Source organism: Chiloscyllium punctatum, chromosome 9 (assembly GCF_047496795.1).
Source record: "Chiloscyllium punctatum isolate Juve2018m chromosome 9, sChiPun1.3, whole genome shotgun sequence".
In the NCBI taxonomy this organism is placed as follows: domain Eukaryota; kingdom Metazoa; phylum Chordata; class Chondrichthyes; order Orectolobiformes; family Hemiscylliidae; genus Chiloscyllium; species Chiloscyllium punctatum.
Window position 1 is genome coordinate 101116354 of NC_092747.1, and position 27458 is coordinate 101143811.

General features: G+C 38.4%; 1 protein-coding gene across 3 annotated transcripts in view; it reads right to left on the reverse strand.

The window, feature by feature from the left end:
* pibf1 (progesterone immunomodulatory binding factor 1) overlaps positions 1–27458 on the reverse strand; it is a 155058-nt gene that overhangs the window by 70856 nt on the left and 56744 nt on the right. For all 3 annotated transcript variants that reach the window (XM_072577979.1, XM_072577978.1, XM_072577980.1), the window contains exons 11-12: positions 9672–9837; positions 5299–5449 (exon numbers count right to left, since the gene is read on the reverse strand). In XM_072577979.1, coding sequence (XP_072434080.1) covers positions 5299–5449; positions 9672–9837 — 317 coding nt within the window. The remainder of the gene's footprint in view (positions 1–5298; positions 5450–9671; positions 9838–27458) is intronic.

Sequence of the window (27458 nt, forward strand, 5' to 3'; positions counted from 1 at the left end):
AGCTTGTAAGAAGGCCTATGGAGTATTATCGTTCATTAGCAGAGGGATTGAATTCAAGAGTCGTGAAGTGATGTTGCAGCTGTACAGGACCTTGGTAAGGCCACATTTGGAGTACTGTGTGCAGTTCTGATCGCCTCACTTTAGGAAAGATGTGGAAGCTTTGGAGAGGGTGCAGAGAAGATTTACCAGGATGTTGCCTGGAATGGAGAATAGGTCGTACGAGGATAGGTTGAGAGTGCTAGGCCTTTTCTCATTGGAACGGCGAAGGATGAGGGGTGACTTGATAGAGGTTTATAAGATGATCAGAGGAATAGATAGACAGTCAGAAACGTTTTCCCCGGGTACAACAGAGTGTTACATGGGGACATAAATTTAAGGTGAAGGGTGGAAGGTATAGGGGGGATGTCAGGGGTAGGTTCTTTACCAGAGAGTGGTGGGGGCATGGAATGCGCTGCATGTGGGAGTGGCAGAGTCAGAATCATTGGTGACCTTTAAGCAGCAATTGGATAAGTACATGGATGGGTGCTTAATCTAGGATAGAAGTTCGGCACAACATCGTGGGCCGAAGGGCCTGTTCTGTGCTGTATTGTTCTATATTCTATATTCTATCAGCAATGATTTTTTTTTTACTCTTGTATGTTCTGAAATATCCCTAAAACATCTGCCATGGCATCTTTTGTGATGTATTCCTTCACCTAATTTGTATATTCACTTTAGCAAGCTCTGCTTTCACACCCACATAACTGTGTTTAGTTCAGTTTTAAAAAAGAACTCTCAGAACAAGCCTTCCCTTCCTGAAACTAAATTTACCATTCAATCATATTATCACTACTTCTTTCTATGGGCCCCTTCACTATGAGGCCATTAATTAAACCTATCTCATTGCACAATACTAAGTCTTTTATTGCCTGCTCTCAGGTAGACTCAAGAATGTGCTGCTTTAATACATTATCTTGAGAACATAGCTACAAATTAATCTGAGCCATTGTGTGCACCTACCTTTCTAGCTTATACATAGATTCAATTATCTGATGATTTTCATTGATCCTTTCTGGAAAGCTCCAATTATTTCTTCCTTACTTTTCCACCCTTCAGTGTGGTTACCATTAGAGGACTGTACAGCTTTCCCACAAGTAACCTGTTATCTTTATTATTGCTTATCTTTAACAAAACCACTTTCACATTCTGGTTTCCTGCACACAGGTTATCCCTTACTATTGAACAAATACCATTAGTAGCTAACATAATTACCAAAATTACCCACAAACCTTTCCCCGACCCCTGTACCATTTCTTAACTTCCTGTCTTTCCCTAATGTGCTGTACCCTCTGTATGGTTACTTGCTTGTACTCAGTGATTTCTATTTGTTCTCTCAGTTCACCTTTTTGTTCTGAATGTAGCATGCATTCAGATACAGGGGCTTTTATCCTTCCATTGTTTCTGCATCCTATAGTCTGATTTGTTAATTTACTCTTAAATTTATGCTTGCTATTCCTTCCTATCACAGACTGTTTATTAATTCTTGTATTAATACCTTTCTCTTTGGTCTTGTCTTGATTCTTTGATTTAACATTTCTTCCCTGATTTTATCTCTTGAATCCACTATTTAGATCAAAATCCTCTCTATTTATTCCTAGTTGTGATCCCAGCACATTCGGGTGAGACTGTTGCAATGGTACATATACCAATTTGCCCATTACAAGTGTCAGCGCTCCCATGAACTGGGATCCATTTCTCCCTCCCCAATTTCAATGACCTTCCTTCCAACATTAGTGGAGCAATTAGGTAATGATTGCACAATTTTCCAATCACAGTCCCTGAAATAATGAAGTGGGTTATGACCACGTGCACTACAAAGTGGGCAACAACTAACACTTGTCTGACATCTGACAAATACCATCCAACTCTCACATGAGCCAAGCAATGATCATATCAAATATTAGAAATTTAACCACATTCCTCGACAATCAATTGCATTAACGTTGTCAAACTCCCCTCTCAAAGATCAACATCCTGGAAGATCAGAACTCTACTGCATGAGTCATGTCGATGCCATGCTACTGCAGCAGAATTAAAACCAAGCATTTGTGGGTACTAAGTCCCCAAAGCCTCTCCACCACCTATAATGTACAACTCAGGAGTGTATTGGAACGCCTAACTGCCTTTCACTCCTGAAGAGGTCAACATTATTCAGGACAAAGCAGTCTGCTTCAACAACATTTCAAACACCAATTCAAACATTCCTTCCCTCTAACAAAGGTGCACTATGGCTGCATTGTACAATATTTATAAAAACATACAGCAAGTAATGAAAACTTCTTTAGCATCCTAATCAGCAACCTCCACCATCCAGAAAATAAAGGAACGCAGATGAAAAGTAACACCATTAAATTGCCCTTCAAGTACCATCCCACCTTGGACGTATAATTGCCATTCCTTCATTTTTGCTCAGACAAAATCCTGTAACTCAAAACCTAACAACTCTGTGGATGTAATCTTCTGCAAATTGACTGCAGTAGTTCAAAGTGGTTCACTACTATCTTCTTGAGCTCAATAGGATAGGTCATGAAATGTTGACTTTGCTAGCAATGTTCATAACATGGTAATGAATAAACAAAAATCCGTAGGACTTTCTAAGGACTTGATTCTTCAAGCTTTTATTATGTGAAGTCTGCCCAATACCTCAAGTGTCAAAATGTGGCTTGTGCATCCAAACACAAGCAGGCAACAAGTTCACTCCTACAACGCTAAACTATGTTTTGGTTTCCAAACTAAACTCTACTGGACGTACTGAGATCAGTTTAGCATATTAAGGTTGTATCCTGTAATATCTCATAATAAATGTGATGTGGGAAAATGCCCTCTGTGTACTTGGTGCAGTAAAATTGTTAGAATATCCTTTATAAATATGTTCACAGATTTGCTACACAGCATAGCAATACAATCTCTGACCAAATAATTACATAGAGTCATAGAGCACAGAAACAATTCAGTCCAACTCATCCAAACTGACATGATATCCCAATCTGACATAGTCCCATTTGCCAGAATTTGGCCTATATTCCTCTAACCCCTTCCTAATTCTGTATCCATCCACAATGTCCTGGGATACATCTACCTTTATAGGGATTTATCGACCATTATGTGTTTTAAGGCCTCCACCATCTCCTCTTCTATAATATGAACACTTTTAAAAACATCACTATTTCCCCAAGTTTCAAGTTTCCATGTCCTTCTCCACAGTAAATGATATGTGAAATATTGGTTTATTATCTCAACCATCTCCTGTGGTTCCACACGTAGATGGCCTTGTTGATCTTTAAGTGGTCCTACTCTCTCTCCAGTAACTCTTCTGCTCTGAATGTATTTGTACAATCTCTTTGGTTCTCCTTAACCCTATTTGCCAAACCTATCTCATGTCCCCTTTTTTCCCTCCTGATTTCCTTAAGTATACTCTTACTGCCCTTATACTCCTCTAGGGATTCACTCGATCCCTGCTGTCTATACCTGACATATGCCTCCTATTTCTAGACCAAAGCCTCAATTTTTCAATCATCCAGCATTTCCTACACTTACCGGCCTTGTCCTTTACATTAACAGGAACATACTGTCTCTGAACTTTTGTTATCTCATTGTTGAACACCTCCCACTTTCCAACCATCCCTTTACCAGTGAGCAGCCTCCCCAATCAACTTTTGAAAATTCCTGCCTAATACTATCAAAATTGACCATACTCCTATTTAGAACTTTAACATTTAGATCAGGCCTACCCTTTTCCATCACTATTTTAAAACTCAGAATTATGATCACTTGCCCCAAAGTGCTCCCCCACTGACACCTCAGTGGCCCTGCCTTGTTTCCCAAGAGGGGATCAGGTTTTACTTTTCTTTAATGGGTACACTCACATATTGAATAACACAATTTTCTTGAACACACTTGACAAATTCCTCTCCATCCAAACCCTTAACACTACAGCAGTCCCAGTTTATGTTTGGAAAGTTAAAATCCCCTACCACGACAATACTATTCTTTTTACAGTTACCTTACATATTTGCTTCTCAATTACCCAGTGGCTATTGGAGGGCCCATAGTACAATCCCAATAAAATGATCATCTCTTTCTTATTTCTCAGTTCCACCCATATGACTTCACTGGACATTTTCCCAGGTATATCCTCCCTAAATACAACCATAACATTGTCCTTAACCAGAAATGCCAGTCCCCTTCCTCTTTTGCCTACTTTTTTAGCCTTCGTATAGGATCCACACCCCAGAACATTAAGCTGCCATGAGCCATGTTTCTGTGATAGCTATGACATCCCAGCCCATGTTTCCAACCATCTGCCTTATCGGTCATGCCTCTTGCAATGAAATAAATGCAGTTTAATTTATCAATCTTATCTTGCTTGCTGCCGTGCTCTTGCCTGCGTTGACTATTTAATTTGCTCCCCTTATCTACAGTACCGGTCTTAGACATCTCTTTTCTCACTGTCACTTTGTGTCCCTATGCCATTGCTATCATCCTGTACTAAGACTTTCCGCGGGTCACTCTCCATTTTCAGGATATTCTGCACCTGCTCCGATATATCTTTGACCTTTGCACCAGGGAGAAACACAGCATTCTGATGGCTTGGTGACGGCCACAAAAACATCTGTCTGTGCCTCTGACTAGGAAGTCCCCAATCTCAATCAATCACTTGGAAACTAATGAATGTCTGATTACAGTGGAGCCAGTTAGGGTACCAGAAACACGGCTGTCAGTGCGATATTCCCGAAAGTCCGTCATCCTTTTCATTTTCCAAAACAGCATATCTATTTGAGATTGGGATAGCCACTGTAGACTCCTGCATGACCTGCCTACCTTTGCTCATGGTAACCCACTTACCTGAATGTATACGTAACTTTTCTACCTTTCTGAAACCGCTATCCATCACACACTCTGGCTTCTGTAAAGTCCTCATTGCCTCTTAACTGCCACTTAACTCCAATAAATCCATGTGATCTGACAAGATTTACATCTAAATACTCTTCCTGCAGACATAGTCTCTCCAGGAATACTGAAATGCTTCCTGATCTCCCACATCTGTCAGGAAGAGCACATCTACTAAAAATCACCTCTACCCCTTGAACAATTTAGAGACCCAGAAAATATCCAAAAACAAACACAACACATGTTGCTAGAAACCCAGTGCTAGAATAGTGTAACTGCTCAAAACACTGCTCTGGGAGTACTTATACTTACCTTTTATATTAAAATTCAATCAACAGATAGATCTCAGTAAAACGTAAAAACACCTACTTTCTGCTGATTGCATTATAACATCATCCAGCTCTTGCTCTAGTTTCTCATAGGTCACTAATCGTGCTTGAAGCTCAGCGTTTTGTGCCTGAAGTTCTGTAGTATGTTTCTCTGCTGATGACTGCAGTTTGTAAAATTCTTTTGTTAAAACCTGTTGAGAGAATAAGGTAACAAATTACAATTAATTACAAACCTGTTTTTACTTACTGACTTGTAAAGGTAAATTATATGCAAAACTCAACTTTGTCAATTTGATAGTTAATATAGTCACATTAAATTCCTCCATATGTTATTTCGCAGAGCCTCATACAATTTAGCATAGAAAGCTAATTACTCAATTATGTTACACACCAAGGAATTTAACATGAACTAATAAAGTTCTTCTGTCTCTGCATGTAAGCAATATCATTTTGTAGTCAGGTAAAGAAGGCAAGGGAATAATTCTATAAAGGTAGGAGAAGATGGTAAGAAAGAGCGGAGATAAGGATAAGGCAACTACTGCAATTAGAAATAGTCAGGGATTAACTCAATCTTTCCACTGCAATCTTTGAATTAACTGATTCAAAATTCATTTATTTTGGAAGATGTTCACACAATAAGTGTGAACCCTTTATAATTGTATAATGAAAATGAAAACTCATATTAATGTAGGGAGTGATTACCTGTCTGTACCAAATTTATTTTCTTCTTTAGAAGGGTAAGCACTTGAAGCTTAATGATGTAACAGGAAGATAACTTGTTTGAGCTGAGCTTCCTGAACGTAACTATGACTTGGAGATGCCAGTGTTGGACTGGGGTGTACAAAGTTAAAAATCACACAACACCAGGTTATAGGCCAACAAGTTTAATTGGAAGCACACTAGCTTTCGGAGCGACGCTCCTTCATCAGGTGATAGTGTAACTAATGTAACTACTTTAACATGTAGAATCCAGTTTTAGTAATGTCAGAAATTCTGCACCTAATTTATATACGATCTTATCCAATTTCTAAAAAAATTTTCAGCATGTTGAACTCATTGTTATGCAACTCCACATTCAGAACACAAAAATGAACACCCAAGGATATGGTTAGCCAAAATTGCAATAAAAAAGACTGAACCTTTCAAAATTATTACACCATGTAATATAGCACTTACTGAGGAGATTAGAGTTAGATTGCAGTTTGGACTGAATTTTACATCTTCTCAATGAATTTACAACTTTTCAAACAATCTTTACTGTACAATTTAATATGCTCGGGGAGTATACGCCTTGAAATTTTTATCAGGTGAAGCCACTCAAGAGTTTTTCTTTGAAAGAAATTGCCCATTTTAAAATGTGACTGTTTGGATAACTTGAATCCCATCAATAAAAGAAAACTTAAAAGAAAATCACAGAACAGAAAGAGGCTCCTTTTCCATCAAGTCTGTACTTGCATTTCTCCCTTGCATAAATCCCTGCAGTATGATGCTGCAGCCTGCAAATATTCCTCTTTTCAAAACAACTCAATTACAGCTTTCTGTGTTCAAATGCCAGGATTATACTAATTGCATAAAACACAGCGCTTAAAACATGATCATACTTTTTCCATGAATCTAAGAATCATGTTACCTACTAAAATCAAAATGAGATGAGACTGAACAGATAGCCTTAAAGGGTACTATGTTAAGTTAGTGATGCAAGACAGCTTTAAGAGTAATCTATCCAGCAGCATTCTCCCATTGAAATATAAACTATTCACAAAGATCTAGACAGATTAAATTAAGATTTAGAGATGCTGGTGTTGGACTGGGGTGTACAAAGTTAAAAATCACACAACACCAGGTTATAGTCCAATAGGTTTAATTGGAAGCGCATTAGCTTTTGGAGCGCTGCTCCTGATGAAGGAGCGGCGTTCCGAAAACTAGTGTGCTTCCAAATAAACCTGTTGGACTATAACCTGGTGTTGTGTGATTAAATTAAGAATATTTTAAGTTATACTACCTTGGTCTAATCTGTATCAAGAATTAAAGTCACTTTAATAGAGGTCAGAAATGTTGGATATGGTGTTGAAATGGAGATATTACATTGGGACCCATGTCCTACAGAAGGTATAGATTTGGACAATCTTTTGAATGAGTTGAAGAAAGATTGCATGTATATAGTATTTCCCATGGCCACCAGATGTCTCAAAGCTCTTTTTCAGTTAGTGAACTACTTGTTGAGTCTCATTGTTGTAATGTAGAATTAAGAATACTTTTAATGATTAATCTAGTTCAACCCATGTACATTGATTAAATGTGATGATGGAATTCATAAGTGTGGAACATCTTAACAAATACTTTAAAAACATACGTGGCATCCAACATTCACTGTAAGATGATTACTCATCATCAATGGATTCTAAACTTGTACAACATGGTTTTCACTTATCCACTTTGCCTTTATGATTAGGACAAATATTTTTGAAAAACTATTACAGTGCCATGTAAATAGTTCTTTTTGTATTTTAAGTACAATTTAATTTTAGAAATAAAGCAGCTTTTGAAGAGCAGACATTCCAATTATTTCCGGAAAGCACTTGTGCTCATTAGATGCATCTCAAAAGCTTCATCAATAGTACATTCTAATATTTTTTTTCATTGAGTAGTCAAGGTAACAGTCTATAATTCCCAAGAACATACTTTTGATCTTTTCAAGATTGGAATAACGTTAGTTATTTCTCAGACTTCTGGTGCCAGTGTTACCTAATGAGCTGAAACAATTTTTCTTTAAGAACTCTCAGACTTATTCAACCTGATTGTAATGCTTTATAAATATTCAAGTGCACCACATTTAATTGGCTGTTTTCAAGGGTTATTTTATTCCACGAAGGCAAGTCAATCCCACATTCTCTCTGAAAGAAAACTCTTGCAAACTTGCTTTTAAATGCAACCCTCAGCTGCCTATTCTTTCGCCTGTCATTTATCGTAATATTTATAAAGTACTTGATCTGCTCAATAACATCCTCATCCCCACTTTGTCATCCTTCCCAGTTAAGTTTTCATTTCACCAAATCAGGTTTATTTATCAGTTATTACATCCTGCGTTGTACCCACAACTCCAAGAAATTTAAGTACACCTAGTTTAATCCTCCATCAGATTTGGTCAGAACACAAATTGTTATCAGATCTCAACTTTCTCTGCCAAGATCTCCTCATAGCACTGCAATCAACGTGCAGATGATCCCCACTCCTAACTATATCATTAAACCCCAGATCCCTCCATCCTCACCTCCAATCATTACTGTGAACAGTTAATGGGCTGCTTTATCAGCAATAGGAAAAGGTATTTTCCAAAAAGGGACAACCAGTCCCTGATTTAAGCTCAGAAATGTTTCAGAATGCATTGTGCAAGAATGTTCAGGAAAGAAGCCATACCGCTTTTCCAGATTTTCCTTTCCTCCCTCCCTCCCCTGGAAGGCAGTGAAACAAGATGTATTCCGGTGCTCGGTTGTAACTTAGCGTGTACTGTCCCTTGTTGCGTTGCTAAATTTACTTTTGGTTCAATGGAATTTGACCTCACTGTTTGCGGGTCAAATTCCATTACATCAAATAAATACTGTTAGGTGTGCATAGAGTTTGAATACAAAATAAATAACAAAGTTATATGAAGACTAGTGGACCCAGTGATATTTTCACATTTAAAATTTCTCACCTCCACAAGTGTGGATGGAACTTATTGCCAATCTAGCTGGACACTGCACCCATCCTAAATTGTGAAAGCAATTAGAAAGGACACTGACACTTGCACATTCAGGACAATCCTTGGGCTTCTGTCCTGTAAGAGGACAGAAAAGCTAATGGGGTACCCAACTGCTCCATAATGGGGAGCAGGGAGTTTTTGGCAGGGAGTTACGTTTTTTTCAAAAGTTCAAGTTGACAATTTGTCCTCACTTCTTTTGCAGCAGCAATATTTCCATGGGAAAAGAGTAGCATGCTCTACAGCCATGGTGCCTCAGGAAATCTAACTGCTCCATGCAAATGTATTTGGATTTGAGCACAGGAACAGTTGAACTAGCAGGGGGAGGCAGTTCTACCACTTACTACAACTTCAGAACAGAGGAACGATATATGCAAGGAATGTCCACTTGCTTTGAAATTTTCAGATTTAAATAGTAGAGGTAGAGACCCAAAAGTGGGAGCCAAAACTGATTCTGGTCTGACAAACTCTGCTTGACTTGTAGCCTTGTTCACCATCTTAACAAACAAATTTTAGAATCACAGTGTCACCGAGTGTAATGAGTATAGTAAAAAAGTAAAATGGACAATGCAAAATATGGATCAAATTATCATGATTTGTGGACATGGATTTTTTTTTTAAACTGTTATGTGCATACTATTTGGTTGCCCTAAAACGCAAATAAAATATTTTACCTCAAGTTTCTTTTGGTACTTATCACATTCCACCTGGCACTGTTTGAGATTCTTGGCAGTTTCCTCTTGCACCAACTGAGCACGCTCCGCCTCAAACGTTTTTAGCTTTGTCTGATTCATGAGTTCAGATATGCGGCTATCTGTGGTGACTTGCATCTGCCTAAACCTAAAAAGAAACAACGAGGTAGGAAAATATATTTAGTGTTTCCTTTAGTTGATTTGCATAAATTTTATTTACATCAAGTTATAATAATAATGCTCATAAAGTCATACTTCATAAACAGACCCTTTGGTCCAATTCATCCATGCCAACCAAATTTCCCATATTAAACTAGTCCCATTTACCAGCATTTGGCACATATCCCTCTAAACCTTTCCTATTCATGTAGCTGTCCAAATCTTTTAAATATTGTAACTGCATCTACCCCTTTCTCTGGCAGTTCATTCATATGCGCACCATCCTGTGTGCAAAAAAGTTGCCCCTCATGCCACTTTTAAATCTTTCCCCTCTCACCTTAAAATGATGCCCTCTAGTTTTTAACTCACCTACCACAGGGAAGGCATCTTTGTGATTTACCTTATCCATGCCCTTTATGATTTTAAAAACCTTTGTAAGGTCACACCTCAAACTCCTATGCTTCAGGGAAAAAAAGTCCTTGCCTATCCAGCTTCTCCTTATAACTCAAACTTTCTAGTCCTGGTAAAATCCTTATAAATCTTTTCTGCGCTCTTTCCAAAATTTCTAATGAACACACCATTCAAGTAGGCTTATGAACATGCAAAACGGAACAGAACATACATCTGAGTATTCTGAAATAGTCCTTAAATGTCTATCATTGAATGTCTATTAATTAATCCCCTAGCCTAGTTTGGCAGTTCAGTTCAGCTAACTCAGATTTTGCATCCACATAATTGCCCCTATTTAGTTTTAAAATTTAGTCTTAGACCCAATCTCCTTCCTTTCAATTTGGATATTGTGGTTTCTCCCAAATGGGGCCAATGGTCAAAATGCATATGCTACGGAAGTAAATAGGATTTGCACTGACAGTATCCTGGATCAATTCAGTTTTTCTTTCCCTTAAGTGCGCTGGTCTAAGGTTTGATACACAGTATCTTCCTATATGTGTGAAGGAAAAAAGAACTTGCCAGGGCCCTGCAGTAGACTGTGGCCCACATTTCGTAAAATGACGCAGGAGAGATGCTGAATGCTATCCAAATTAGAGCAGCCATTACCCTCCCCACTTACGTGCACCCCTGCCATCAAGTCACACCCCTGCCCGCTGGACAGAACTCAGATGTTCCCTGCACGACCCCACCAGCTCTAAGTCATGATTTGCCCTCAGTGGGTCCTGACCATCATCAAGAGGGGGAAAGAAAATGCCTCAAAGCCCAACCACAACCAAAAATGCGAATTAGGAGGAAGAGGACAAAGGTCAAGGCTGCATAGTCAGCCAAGAAGCCAGGTCCCTCGGGCAGTGGCCCAAGTGGAACCTGTAGGTGGAGGCAACAGCAATTTATAAAGAAATTATGGACCCCAAAATGATGCCACCTGGCAGCAGTCATAATGCAGCCTGGAACATGCAAAGGCCCCAGCATATCAGTGAGCAAAGGACCCCCATTGTATATCCTACACAGCTTAAAGGAATTAATGCTTCACATAAAGTCACAATTTTCAGGAACGCAACCTCATTTTAAGTGAGGAACTTCACAGAAAGTTCTATTGTATAAACTGTAGGCATTAATCAGTACCTGAATGGTGATCATTTTAGTCAAACTAATGACTTTACCACATGCTCCATATGCCTATCAACAATATAGAGTTGTAGGAACTTTCTTACTAATTACCACGTTTGTCCTGAGTTTTGAAAAGGTCAAGAGTACATGCAGCAACACAATTTCCACAAAGACACAGAACAATTCACACGATTTGAATGTAAACATACTAATACTCAAATAATATTTTATATGCTAAACACAATTTCACTTTTCCAAACACTATTCAACAGCAATCCCGGTAATATTTTATATACAACTATTGTAGAATGATATTTGCTACTTTAGCAATTGGAAACATTTACGAAATCAATTTATATTATTTTTCCCATGCTATCAAGGTGACTTTTAACTGTGTTGTAGAGTGGGAAACATACTACTTGAAAGGATATCTTTAATTTTACTGTATTAAGTTTGGTTACAAAAATAATCCTTGTTATTTTGCAATAATGCTATTCATCCCACATTTCTAATGTAATAGGTATGAAGAGCCATGATTTCTGAATTATGGATCTGCACTAAAAGGATTTCATGGCAGCTAACACCAATGGCAAGTTACTGCTGAGTCCTCATCTCCAGACATAGTAAAGGAATCCCAAAAACGCTGCTCCTTTTATCATCTTGACCTGAACAAAATGCAGTTGAATAATTTCTTAAATCATTTTACATCTCAGCTGTATCACAGCATCTGTCATTGTTGGCACAGAAACTTTGAATTGTACGAATGTGAGCAATCTTTTTTTGCTTGCTTAAAAACTCTGGGTATGCTCAACAACTGTACCAAGGATTTTCAGGCATTCAAAGCATGTATTTACTGCATTGCAGCACATCTAACACCAGGAGCAAAGGGGACATGTAGTGTTTCATTGGTAAAATTCATGCAAAACACTTCAAACAGTTATACATAAATGCATGTCAGTTCAAAAAATATTGTGAAAAGGTGTAAAATAAATGCAACGCAAATGTATGAATGCAAATGTATTTTACATTTGTTAACTGTTGATTGCATAAACTGCCTTCTGTGCCTAAGTATGGCGTGGCAAATACCTCTCATCATTAAAATTGCTAACATACATCAGCTTCTTTTATTAAAGCAATTTGACAGCAAGCAGCTTGGTAAAATATCATAAAATAATGACCTACTATAGCCATTATAAAACCAAACTCTTTTGGCAACTCCTCTCACACGCTACAAGAGACCCAGAGCAACCTATTTCAAATAATGAAAATTAGAACTCCAAGCAATGAATTAAGATTTGATTTACAAAAATTCTGTCGTAAACATTCTTCATGCTAATCATTTAGTATTAAATTGTTGGCATTTTCACAGGTTATATATGTATCTGTTGAATCACTTCAAGCAAAGCATTGCTACATCAGACAACACATGATCGATCACGTTGTAACATAGGACTTGAGAGGATGAAGAGACCATTCAGCCCATTGAGCCTGCTCCACGATTCAGTCAGATCCTGGCTGATGTGATTGTGGTTTAAATTTCAGTGTTCTGCTTGCCTGCTACCACTGTGACTCATTCTACCAAACTTAGCCTTGCACTAATTCAGTGACCCTACTTCCACTGCATTCTCGGGAAGAAGTTTCTATTAACAAATGACCCCCAAAGGAAAAATATTCTTATCTTTGTCTTATTCAGAAACTGATTCGCCTTTGTAACATATATCAAACTGATCTGTTTTAAACTCTTATTATTTTTATTTCTGAACTTATAGATTATACACAGTTATGGTTCCATTTTCTTCGTGATGAGATATCAAATACTCATTTCAAATTTCAGCTGCAATTGATAAAAATAAGAAAACTCAAAATTACAATTCAGTTTGGAAAGATATTTGAAACCCATCCTCCTTAACTTATGATTGCTTTGATGACAGGATTATTAAATCTTGCACATATGGAGTGAGCCTCACAAGCTGGGTGGGAAGGGGGTAAGAGGGAAGTAAGCACTGGGGGATGGATAATGGAAGAAAAGAAATGGGAGAGGATAAGAAAGAAGGCAAAGAGGGATAAGGTATATGGGTTACTGTTGAGTTTTATTAAAAAAAAGAGATTTAGGGCCCCATTTTCCACTGTTTGTCCTAAACCCTTAGTGGTTCACTTCCAATGCCTCCCTTCCATACCACTTGCTCCCTACTCAAAATCGTCCTCCGAGCTGCTTCCATCCACGGTTTCCTCTATCCTGTGAAACAATCATTCAACCATTTCAACTTCAACCTTCTTCCACTTGCCCATTCTGCCTCCAGAAGGGGGAACAGGTAGATACTATCTCAATATCCTGTCCACCTGAAAGTGGCAAACTACCCTTTCCAGTATTTCTTATTTTACCACAGCACTTGGTAAATCCTCTACCTTTACATATGCATTCAAAGTCTCCAGTATTGGACTGACTCCTTTCTCCTTGACTGTCTCGCATTAATCAAAGTCTCCAGTATTGGACTGATTCCTTTCTTCTTCTCCTCATTAATCTTAACTTGCATGATATTCTTGTCCAAAGGCCTTTGCAGCATTATGCACCCATCACCTCTTTGTCAATAGTATAAAACAAACAACTGTAGATCTGAAACAACAGAAATAGTGAGAAAAACTCAACAGATCTGGCATCATCTGTCGGGAGAAAGCAGAAATGACTCTTCATCAGATCCTCCTTGATTGTACTTGCATCCTATCCTTTACCATGTCCCTGCTCACTACCTGTATTTGTTCACTCACCCCAGCATCTATTCACATCTGCAATTATAATCCCTAAAATGACATGTTAATTTTTATTTGACTCTGCAACTGTAATTTCTTTCTTGTTGATTACTAACAATGTGGAAGAAAATGGCAAACCAGCACTGATGAGAAAAGGGTTAGTTGGTAGGATTTGGCTTGTTGAGAAAGTGAACTTCTCATCTTTGAAATTAATGGAATGTGATCCTGGGGTTGTGGAAGGCTTCCAGAGATTTTGGGTGGCGTGGCGGTTTTGATTGAGTGCAATCCTCAAGTCTGACAACACTGCGACTCTAGTTGATGGTATTACTGAACAAGTCAGATTGCACAAGTAACCTACATAATAAATCGTTATTCTTCAATAGTTTATTAATGTGATGATTAGTCATTGAAACATATTCACATAAGGTTGCAATTTTCTTTTAAAGTAGAAAATGCATTTATTACACATAGGATGAATTAGAAAAAATAAAGCCAAATATAGGTGACAGAGAGAGCAAGATCTATAAACACAGAACAGTGTTCAACCTTTTCCTTCAACATTACTCATTGCTGAGACTCAAGTCCAGAAAAATTATACTCCAGTTTTCAACTCCTTATACTTTTAGTAAATCAATTCTGAGAGAAGTAATTCCTTCTCATCTCATCCCTTCATGTAAAACTATGACCTCTTATTCTAGATTGCCTTACAAGAGAAAGCATCCATTCAAGGAGGCCCAGGCTCAAGTCCCACCTGCTGTGGAGGTGTGTTATACCATATCCAAAAAGGTTAATTGAAAATATATATTAGCATGTTGTTTTATAAGCAATGCAGCTCCTACATCAACATTATGTACCCATAAAGATGTTTTCCCTAGTTTATTTGCGTAAAAGGGTGTGTGCCTGCAACAACTTTTCAAAACCACCACGGCATAATATTTGAAATCATTCAAGCACCTTCTCATTTTGTAATCTTATTACGGGAGGATCAACGTTTGAATTTTCAATGTCTGATTCATTTGCCAATTCTTTCAATACTTTTAATTCACTCCCTATTTCTTTCATTACTGCAAAGATACTTTTCTCCCGATTATCCCCTCTGCCCAAAGTATCTCTGTTGCATATCAAGTCGACACACGTTTCCTTCTGTCTGGAGTATTCACTACAGAATTCGCATCATTGAGTTTCATTCTCATTCATTAAGTTCCAGTGAAACTTGCTTTAATTAGTTCCTCAGGGACAGGTAATAATACTGACACCTTGTCTCCAGCAACAAAATTTCAATCTTTCAATGCTTGTTGGGCTCTTTGTAAATGTTTATTGGCCAACTCTCACCTTTGATTACTTTCTTTTTGAAACTTGAAACATAGGTTGGAAGTGTAGTCTCTGAGCCTTGATTTAAACATTACTTTTTTAATCAATTTAAGCTGTCCTCACATTTCTTGTCCATATATCGGATTTAAAAATTGAATCCGGCAAACTGGTTAGGAGGATTCCTAATTTCTTTGTCTCAATCATGTGGACATTCCTAACCATATGTTCTAATCAAAACCTTTAAAGTTTGATAGCATCTTTCCAAAATTCCTTGAGACTGTGGGAAGGTAGGAGACAGAAAGTGCTAGTGGTGGACTGCTCTTCAAACTGAGGCCTGTGACCAGTAGCAAATATTGGTGTTGAATCCACTGCTTTTTGTCATTTATATAAATGATTTGGATATGAATATATGAGGTATGGTTATCAAGTTTGCAGGTGACACCAAAATTAGTGGTGTAGTGGATTGCGAAAAAGGTGCCTCAGAGTATAACGGGATCTTGTTCAGGTGAACTGAGGAGTGGCAGATGGAGTTTAATCTAAGTAAGTGTGAGTGGCTACATTATGGTAAGGCAAATCAGGGCAAGACTTACATGAATAATGCTCAGGTCCTGGAAGTGTTGCTGAACAAAGAGACCTTGGAGTGCAGGTTCATAGTTCCTTGAAAGTGGAGTCAAAAGTAAACAGGATAGTGAAGGCAGCATTTGATAAGCTTGCTGTTATTGGTCAGTGCATTTAGTGTCAGAGTTGGGAAGATATATTGCAGCTGTACAGAACATTGGTTAGAACACTTTTGAAATACTGCGCTTAATTCTCGTGTCCCTGCTATAGGAAAGATGTTAATAAGTCTGAAAGGACTCAGAAAAGATTTACAAGGATGTTGCCAGGGTTGGAGGGTTTGAGCTGTAGGGAGAGGCTGAATAGGCTGGGGATTCTTGCCTTGGAGTGTCGGAAGGCTGAGGGGGTGACCTTAAAGAAATTTGTAAAATTATGAGGGGCATGGATCGGGTGAGTAGTCAAGGCCTTTTCCCCAGGGTAAGGGTGTCCAAGACGAGAGGGCATAGGTTTAAAGTGAGGGGGGAAAGGTATAAAAGAGAACAAAGGGGTATTTTTTTCCACACAGAACTGCCATAGGAAATGGTGGAGGCTGGTACAATTGCAATATTTAAAAGGAATCTGGATGAGTATATGAATAGGAGGAGTTTAGAGGGATATGGGCCAAATGTTGTGGTTCTGTTCACCGACATGCTGGCAAACTAGATTAATTTAGGATATCTAGTTCGCATGGACAAGTTGGACTGAGGGGTCTGTTTCAGAGCTGCACATCTCTATGACTCTATATGGCAAAAATTTAAATTGTTTTACTTCCAGACTCTTAATTATTTCTTTGAATATTTGTAAGATAAAATTTGAATACTTATGTGATTGCATGTTTTTGCATATCTATATTCACTGACATTTTGCCTTAATTTTTCTTAATGAAATTAAGTACAATCAGATTTTTTTTCAAGTTCATGAAATTTTGTATCATCCATAATTGCTAAAACATAGATTCCCATTCCTGGTTCAAGTAAAGAAATGGTTTTCAAAGCTGGTATCTGAACTAAAGGTACAGGTAAAGGATCTAAAGAGAGAGCTAAGAGCAGCGAGAAGGGGACATTAAAGTCCTTGGTCGGTAGGATTAGGGAAAACCCTAAGGCTTTCTATAGGTATGTCAGGAATAAAAGGATGACTAGGGTAGGTATCGATCCAGTCAAGGATAGTAGTGGGAAGTTGTGCATGGAGGCAGAGGAGATTGGAGAGACACTAAATCAATACTTTTCGTCAGTATTCACTCAGGAACAGGACATTGTTGCTGATGTGAATATTGAGTCACGAGTGATTAGAATGGATGGCTTTGAGGTATGTAGGGAAGAGGTCCGGGGAATACTGGAAAGGGTGAAAATAGATAAGTCCCCTGGGCCTGATGGCATTTATCCTAGGATCCTCTGGGAAGCTAGGGAGGAGATAGCGGAGCCATTGGCCTTGATTTTTATGTCGTCGTTGTCTACAGGAATAGTGCCAGAAGACTGGAGGATAGCGAATGTGGTCCCCTTGTTCAAGAAGGGGAGTAGGGACAGCCCTAGTAACTATAGGCCAGTGAGTCTCACTTCTGTTGTGGGCAAAGTCTTAGAGACAATTGTAAGGGATAGGATTTATGAACATCTGGATAGGAATAATGTGATCAAGGATAATCAGCATGGTTTTGTGAAGGGCAGGTCGTGCCTCACAAACCTTATTGAGTTCTTTGAGAAGGTGACCAAGGAAATGGACGAGGGTAAAGCAGTAGATGTGGTGTATATGGATTTTAGCAAGGCGTTCGATAAGGTACCCCATGGTAGGCTACTGCAAAAATTACGGAGGTATGGCATTGAGGGTGCATTAGAGGTTTGGATTAGGAATTGGCTGGCTGGAAGGAGACAGAGGGTAGTAGTTGATGGTAAAGATTCATCTTGGAGTGCAGTTACTAGCGGTGTGCCACAAGGATTTGTTTTGGGACCATTGCTGTTTGTCATTTTTATAAATGACCTGGAGGAGGGGCTTGAATGCTGGGTGAGCAAGTTTGCGGATGATACGAAAGTTGGTGGAGTGGTAGACAGCGAAGAAGGATGGGCAGGTTACAGCGGGATATAGATAAGTTGCAGAGCTGGGCAGAAAGGTGGCAAATGGAGTTCAATGTAGCTAAGTGTGAAGTCATTCACTTTGGTAGGAGTAACAAGAAGATGGATTACTGGGCAAATGGTAGGCTACTTGGTAGTGTGGATGAGCAGAGGGATCTTGGTGTCCATGTACACAGATCTCTGAAGGTTGCCACCCAGGTAAATAGTGCTGTGAAGAAGGCATGTGGCATACTGGGCTTTATTGGTAGAGGAATTGAGTTCCGGAGTCCTGAGGTCATGTTGCAGTTGTATAAGACTCTGGTGCGGCCTTATCTGGAGTATTGTGTACAGATTTGGTCGTCATACTATAGGCAGGATGTGGAGGCATTGGAATGGGTGCAGAGGAGGTTTACCAGGATGTTGCCTGGCATGGTAGGAAGATCGTATGAGGAAAGGCTGAGGCACTTGGGGCTGTTCTCATTGGAGAAAAGAAGGTTTAGGGGAGATTTGATAGAGGTGTACAAGATGATTAGGGGTTTAGATAGGGTTGACAGTGAGAACCTTTTTCCGTATATGGAGTCAGCTGTTACTAGGGGACACAGCTTTAAATTAAGGGGAGGTTGGTATAGGACAGATGTTAGGGGTAGATTCTTTACTCAGCGGGTTGTGAGTTCATGGAATGCCCTGCCAGTAGCAGTGGTGGACTCTCCCTCTTTATGGTCATTCAAACGGGCATTGGATAAGCATATGGCGGTTATTGGGCTAGTGTAGGTTAGGTAGGCTTCGGTCGGCGCAACATCGAGGGCCAAAGGGCCTGTATTGCGCTGTATTTTTCTATGTTCTATGTTTAATTTGGTTGGGGTTCCCCATTACTTGACATGTACGGCATATCTGGCAAATTTTGATATCTTTAGGTGATCCTGACCAATAAAAATGTTTTAACATTTTAGCCTACATTTACATAATGCCTATCTGACCTACCAGTGGAATTTTGGGGACATTCAATTTTATTATTATATACAGCTAGGACTGGCACATGATTGGCTACTGCTATTGCTGGTCGGATAGTATTTGAGGTGTCTCCATTTTCTCATTTGTACTTTGTCTTTCAAATAATAACAGTCAGGTATTGTATTGGCATTGATTTCATTCACTAGTTGGCTGCTTGATATAACTCTCAATTGAGGATCCACCTCTTGCACTTGTATTAGTAGTTGGACAAAACAGGTCAGTCTCATTCTCTGACTTCTTTTTATTTAAATTCTCAAAAATTATCTCCAATACTGTATTTCCAAGTCACGTTTATTTTCAGAGACTTTCCATTTTCCTATTTCTCTGAGTCCAAGATCTGAGACAATCCAGGGACATGTTTCTTTTATCTCAACTGGTTGTTCTACTACTTCTACCACTAGTTGTAGAACCACCCAGGGTATTTTCCCTAAATAAAGTCAATTTCTTCCATTGGCAGTTGTTTCACTACACAAAATTCTTCACTAAGTTGATCATTAATCTAATTCTATTTAATGGGACTGGTTTATAACTTCCACAAATACCTTCAATTAACATTTTCTCCTTCAGCAAACCCTCTGCAAGACAATTCACAACTTTGCCCAGCAACAATGACTAACTTGCTGCATTGGCTGTCAGTATCTTTACTGGTTTACCTCTGTGATTTCAGATGGAAGGACCCATCACCTTTTGAAAAAATTCAAAACATCTAAATAACAAGCAAATGTTTTCTTGATCCTCCAGAGTCATCTCTCCCTTGTTAGAGATTCCAAAACGTTTTCTTTGTATTATAGAACATTACAGCACAGTACAGGCCCTTCGGCTCTTGATGTTGCACAGATCTGTGGAACCAATCTGAAGCCCATCTAACAGACTCTATTCCATTATCATCCATATATTTATCCAATGACCATTTAAATGCCATTAAAGTTGGCGAGTCTACTACTGTTGCAGGCAGGGCATTCCACACCCATATTACTCTCTGAGTAAAGAACCTACCTCTGACATTTGTCCTATATCTATTACCCCTCAATTTAAAAAGCTATTCCCCACGTGCTAGCCATCATCGTCCAAAGGAAAAAGTTCTCACTATCCACCCTATCTAATTCCTCTGATCATCTTGTATGTCTCTATTAAGTTACCTCTCAACCTTCTTCTCTCCAACAAAAACAGTCTCAAATCCCTCAGCCTTTCGTCATAAGGCCTTCCAACCATACAAGGCAACATTCTGGTAAATCTCCACTGCACTCTTTCCAATGCTTCCACATCCTTCCTATAATGCAACGACCAGAGCTGTACACAATATTCCAAGTGCAGCTGCACCAGAGTTTTGTACAGCTGCAACATGACCTCGTGGCTATGAAACTCAATCCCTCTACTAATAAAAGCTAACACACCATCTGCCTTCTTAATAACCTTATCAACCTGAGTGGCAACTTTCAGGGATCTATGCACCTGGACAATGAGATCTCTCTGCTCACCTACACTACCAAGAATCTTACTAATAGCCCAGTACTCTGTATTCATGTTACTCCTTCCAAAGTGAATCACCTCAAACTTTTAAATCAAATCTAAAAGACTGTATGAGGCCCCTATAAAGCAATGGGGGTTACCAATATAACCATGTCATCATGGATGCACCTACCCATTTCCCAGAGACTGTTCCCCTGAGAACTATATGTCAAAATGCCTTCAGCATGTCACCTACAGGTCTGTGACTAGTGGAGTGCCTCAGGGGTCGGTTCTGGGCCTCTTACTGTTTGTTATGTATATCAATGATTTGGATGAGAATGTACAAGGCATGATTAGTAAGTTTGCTGGTGACACTAAAATAGCTACAGTTTTAATTCCCATTTACATTCTGGATACCCTTTTTCCTGAGGGTTCCTTAAGTGTTCTTACTGCTGCAATTGGTTGCCCATTTAACGTTCAGTAATTAGCTTTTGCTTGTCCAGTCTTATTAAAACAGAAGTATGTCATTTTCTTTAGATCACTGTTGGTTCTTGCTATTCTCCTGTATTACTTTTGTGGCCTTCTGCCTGTTCCCAAAAACCTCTTTCATTTGAAGGTTTTCTCTTCCTCCCGCTTTCTTGTGGATTCCTTTCTGAGGATTTCCATACCTGTAGCTGCCTGTGTATGATATCACAGGCATTTGCCAAAACTGCTGTTTCTCTGAACTTTGATAGTTCATGATCGTCTAACTTTTAAGGTTTACTGGAATGCTGTTTCTGACTGCTCCCATATAGTGACTTCTCTTCTGTCCTCAAAATCACTGTCTAACTTCACAGATTAGAACAACTGCTCCCATAGCAATTATTTTCGCCCGCAAATTCTCTCAGCGTCTGCTTAGGTTTCTTTAATTTATGAACTTAATATTCAAACTTAATATTCAATCGTGTATACTTTAAACTTTTTTCAAGCCATTTCATACTCAGCAGATTGATCTGACACTCTATGACTTTCAGTTTCAAAGGCGTTTTCAATTAAGATGAAATATCTTTTGACTCAATTCTCTAAGTTTAAACACTAAGTGTCAATTTGTAGTTAATTCAATCTCTCTTTAAATTCGAATCATCCTCCAAATAACGACCTCTATATTCTTTCTTTACTCTTTTCTTTGGACAAGGCATGTTGTCCAATCTCCCTACCTCCACGGAGATGAAGCTTTGATTCCAACTTCCTTGTCAATATTTTGTTTCTCTTTTTCCTACCTTTCCAATTCAAATCTTATTTCTAATTCTCCTTTCCTTTTCTTCCACTTTTTTTTCTTCTAATTCAAATCTTTTCATAAATCAATTCTTTGTTTTTCTTTCTGGCTTTCCTCTACCTCAAGTTTTTTTTAAAATCCCAACTGAATCTTAGCTAATTCTGTGACATCTCAATTTCACGTTTCCCTCCTTCTAATGCTCCAAAGTAAATGCTGGGTATTCACTTTAAGTATCTCAGCCTACAAAAACCTGATTTTATTTCCACGCTTGAACTATCTGCCAACTGTCTCAGTTTACCTTCAGTTAAAGATTTCGAATAACCTACTGTTATGACTTGTACTCTCAGAAAACACTTAGTATCGGTCAAAGCCATTCTGATCGTCCATCCCAAGCAATAAACTGAACACTTCTCTTTGCATCCACAACCTCCACCTGCCCATTTTGTTAGAAAAGATTAAGTTTTTCCTTCAATTCAATGAACTTTGATTCCAGTCAAGATAGCCCAATTGTTATGATCTCAATTGATGATGATCTCAGAATGAAATTTGGCTTGATAGATCATATTTTTCTTTTGTTTAGCTCGTTACATTGTGGCTGGTCTCAAAAACATACACACATGAATATAGTTTTTTTTAACAGAAGCAAAGTGTTATTACACAAAGACAATAAAAAAAAAGTTAAGAACTGGAGGGTATGGATTTGGGGCAGGAGGGGAAGGAGTTAAGAGGGACCCGAAGGGTAACTTTTTCATGCAGCAGGTACTGCTTGTATGGAATGAGCTGCCAGAGGAAGTGGTGGAGGCTGGTACAATTACAACATTTAAAAGACATCTGGATGTGTATATGAATAGGAAGGGTTTAGAGTAGTATGGGCCAAATGCTGGTAAATGGGACTGGTCAGCATGGACGAGTTGGACTGAAGGGTTTGATTCCATACTGTAAAACTCTATGACTCTAAGATATTGAAGTATAGAAGATAAATTACAAGATCCAACACACAGAAAACCTATTTTCCCCAACACAATCCTGCACAGAGCTTAAGTCCAGAAAAATTACACCCCATTTCAAATCTTTTGCTTTTCTAATTAATTGACAACTTACAGTTTCTTTGTCATAGATTGAGATGACAATTTAATGCATCCTTTCCAAGTCTGCCAACATGAGCTTTGCAGAAATCTGAATGTTTAAACTTTCTCAGATTTTTAACCAAACTCTATTGGCTTGGAACCTTGAACGCTTCTATTCAGGTGACTTATTTCTGGAACTGCCTTGATCTATTTCTAACAGAAAAACAAATCTCACTTCTAAACACAACTCTGGTGTCTTCTAAATTGAATTAAAAGAATTACTTAATCCTAGATTGTTCAGAACTAAAACAAAGGTAAGTGGCTTCACAGTTTACCCTACATGACATAAACTCAACAATATAAACATCTTTCCATTAATATCACGTGCAGTTAATTGTTCTTTGACAAATGTTGAATTCATATAAATTATACAGCTTTAATCAAAGGAAGCAACATAACTTTCATAGCTAGATAAGACATTGAAGAGAACATTATATAGTTGGGGTGGGGAAATTGGGGTGGGAAAGGAGGGTTTGCACTAATAATCCTGGGCCCAAGAGGAAACACGAGAAATTCAAAGTTTGTGAGAAGATTTGTAGCTCGGGTGCTCGTTGTTGTGGTTCTGTTCGCAGAGCTGGGAATTTGTGTTGCAGACATTTCGTCCCCTGTCTAGGTGACATCCTCAGTGCTTGGGAGCCTCCTGTGAAGCGCTTCTGTGATGTTTCCTCCAGCATCTATAGTGGTTTGAATCTGCCGCTTCCAGTTGTCAGTTCTAGCTGTCTGTTGGCCACTGCAACGGACAGCTGGAACTGACAACCGGAAGCGGCAGATTCAAACCACTACAAATGTCAGAGGAAAGATCACAGAAGCACTTCAAAGGAGGCTCCCAAGCACTGAGGATGTCACCTAGACAGGGGACGAAACGTCTGCAACACAAATTCCCAGCTTGGCGAACAGAACCACAAAAACACAAGAAATACTTGTAAAGTTATGAAGAATTTTCATGGAGTAAACAGGGAAGCCTATTTTCTGTGCTTGAAGAATCAGTGCTACAGTCACTCGAAAAGTGAGGAAAGATGTTCGAAGATTTTCATTTCATATAGAGTTGCTGATACACATAACAGTGGGCGACACAGTGGCACAGTGGTTAGCACTGCTGCCTCACAGCGCCAGAGACCCGGGTTCAATTCCCGCCTCAGGTGACTGACTGTGTGGAGTTTGCACGTTCTCCCCGTGTCTGCGTGGGTTTCCTCCCACAGTCCAAAGATGTGCAAGTCAGGTGAATTGGCCATGCTAAATTGCCCGTAGTGTTAGGTAAGGGGTAAATGTAGGGGTATGGGTGGGTTGCGCTTCGACGGGTCGGTGTGGACTTGTTGGGCCGAAGGGCCTGTTTCCACACTGTAATGTAATCTAATCCAGTCTGCCACAAATTGTGGTTTAGATGGTCACTGTCACATCTTTCAGGAGAAAATTATATAAATATTTGAGAAGGTACAAGATTATAATAATGAGCTCAGACTTATATTTTCTGAAGGATTTGAGGTTACAATTCAGATCAGTCATGGTGTTACTAAAAGACCGAGCAGGCTTGAGATACCAAATAGCCTATTCCTGCTCCTCGCTTAGACGGCTGTAAAATATAGGATGGTCTATATTTGTCCAGTGTTTCAGAATATTACATCATTTGACTTACTATGAGCAGTGTTATTTGTCGCACTGCTTGCTTATAAAACTTTTTACATACTGGAGAGGACATGGAGAGGCCGCAAAGGAATATACACCAATTAAGTGACAGTGTGGACAAAATGGGACAAAATGTTGGAAAGTGACAAGTTATTCAACTGGTAATAAGAATAAAAAGCAGAATATTTTAAAAAGGTGCGTGAAACTTGCACATGTTGATATTCAAAAAGATTTGGGTGTGTGCGAACAACAAATGAAGGCACAGCAAGCAATTTGGAGGCAAACAACATGTTGGTTTATAATGCAAGGGGGTACAAGAATAAAGAAGGCTTGCCACAATTGTATAGGGCTTTGGTGAGACCACATTTAAAGAATTATGTCCAATTTCAGTCTCTGTGAGAGAAAAAAAAAGGTATTTCTACATTGGAGGTAGTACAGCAAATAATTGTTTGTATATTCCAAGGTGTAGAAGAATAAGAAGTGTTTAGGATAGATGCTGAGAGATTGTTTCCGTTGGGACTGGGAATCTAAAATACGGGGACACAATCAGAGGTTAAAGGGCTGATTATTTCGGACTGGAATGAGAACCTACTTCACACAAAGGGCTATGAAGCTTTGAAACTCTTTATCTGAGAGGATTGTGAGTACTCCATCGTTGATTACATTTAAGGCAGATTTTTGACACATCAACATATTTTTGGTCTCTCTGGGAATCAAGATATGGGAAGTGGGTGGGAATGTGAAACTGAAGCTAAGTTCAGCCATGGTCATAGCAAATGGTGAAGCAGGCATAACAGACCACAAGATTAACTTCTGCTCCTATTGTGTGTGCTCTTGTGCATATTCCTCCAAACTATTGACAGTAAGCAATGGCAAATCCACTGATACATACAGAAGATTAAACCATATTAAACTGTTCGGTAGCACAAAAGAGCTCTATAGAGATTTTTAAAAATATGTTTGTCTTTCATCACTGTGAAAATAGCTAAGACAGTCTGATATTTCAAACAATCCTCATAAAATGGAAAGATAAATCTTCAAACCACAATAATACCATCTAAACTACCACAACAAGTATGGGAATAGTTACATCCAGAGCTTTTACTGAATTCATTTATTCTATGAGTCAAAACAATTTTGCAGAGTGAAAGCATTCCTTTGTAAATAGTTATGAAAAAATCAAATTGTTTGATTAAAATCATTTTGCTGGAGGACAATTTTTCAACATGCTTAAAATTATTGCACAGCTTTGCAAATATGAATTACATAGACTGAAGCAACTCAATTTCTTTGTGTGAACAGTTCATACACATGGATTCTGAAAAATTGTTATGTTCAACATAACTAAAATGGCTTTTAATAGAACTACTAATGCATCTCTTAGACATATTCCAGTTTATTTTTACAAATAACATTTTGGTCTGAGGTGTAACAATGACTGTAATGTGGGCCAAATGTCACTTTGTGCACAGAACAATTACACTAACAGAAAAGAGATAAATTAAACAAGTGTGATGCTAGTAGAAAAGTGAATGTTGTCAGAATTATTAACTCTGCATTTTATTACTTTATTTTGTACCTGTTAATCCTTAAACTTGAGGAATGAACCTGTCTCTATGCAACTGTCTGCTAAATACTCCAAGAAAATATGAAATACATAATCAATCATCTGCTCATCTCCAAATTTCAATGTTTCTTCCCCACCATTTCACCAGTGTGGAACTTAAAAGATGCCCATCAGCCGTTCTTGCTCAATAACCATGGTCTATCTGATGTATATGCAACTGTCCTTTGTTGTGACCTTATTCAGCAATACATGTCGAAGTCATTTAGTTTAAATTTGAAAATATTTAGTTTTAAAGCACATAACAAAAACTTTATGACATTGTTTTGGCATGACTAATGCATCTCTTAAAGTTCCTCTTTTTGAAGATTTATGCAACATTAAATCCAAGTCTGTTCAATGTTGAATCATAAAACCAAGATATTTAACTCTCTAAATCAATACAGGGACTGATTGTGGAGTACCTAAACCTAAACAAAGATCTGCTAAAGGTGCCAGCAACCAGGAACTGCTTCATAATAACAACTGACACTGGCTGTCTTGCCAAAAAAGACCTGATTAGTAGCTGCCCAATGTGACCAGATCACTCAGTTCACAATCCAACTATCACAACAAACTACTTAATCAAGGTCAACTTGTTTTTTCCTTAAAATGGTCACATAGAACAAGAAGCAGGAAATGTAAACATCACAAACACACTGGAAAAATCAAGTTACTCATGATTCAAGTAAGTACTGCTCAAGTAATCTTTGAAACATAAAGGGTGTGTTATTGATATCGCTATGCTTTCTTATTTATGTGAAAACCATAGTCAAAGCATTATGCCTACAAGGTGCATCTTGTAAAGTTAATTTTCTTTCAGGAATCCAATAAATAATTTTAATGGATTTACTCTTACATCAAAATGATAAGATTAGTTTGAATTAGCAGCCATGCAGTGAGAAAGTGATGCATTGCCAACAACGTGTAGCAAGTGTATAATAGTCAGCAGACAAACATGAGGGATACCTCCAAGTCATTAAAGAAATTGATGAATCTAAAGGTATTCAGCAGATCCTCAGTCTGGTTTATTTATACATGTGAAGCAATTGTTGCTGAAAAAGTGTTATATTTAACTCTAAAGGGAATCATCATAAGTGCTTTCTCTCCAGTATGGAATACATGGTTTCAAAGTGCCATTGCCTGGAAATATTTTCAACAATACCCTAACATCAGCGGCATCATTTTATTACAGTGCTTTGGGAGCGGTAACAGTGAAGATACAATATTTGGCTAACTGGCAACTTTTATTATGGCTTCATAATATTTTATCATTGTTCTACATTTATT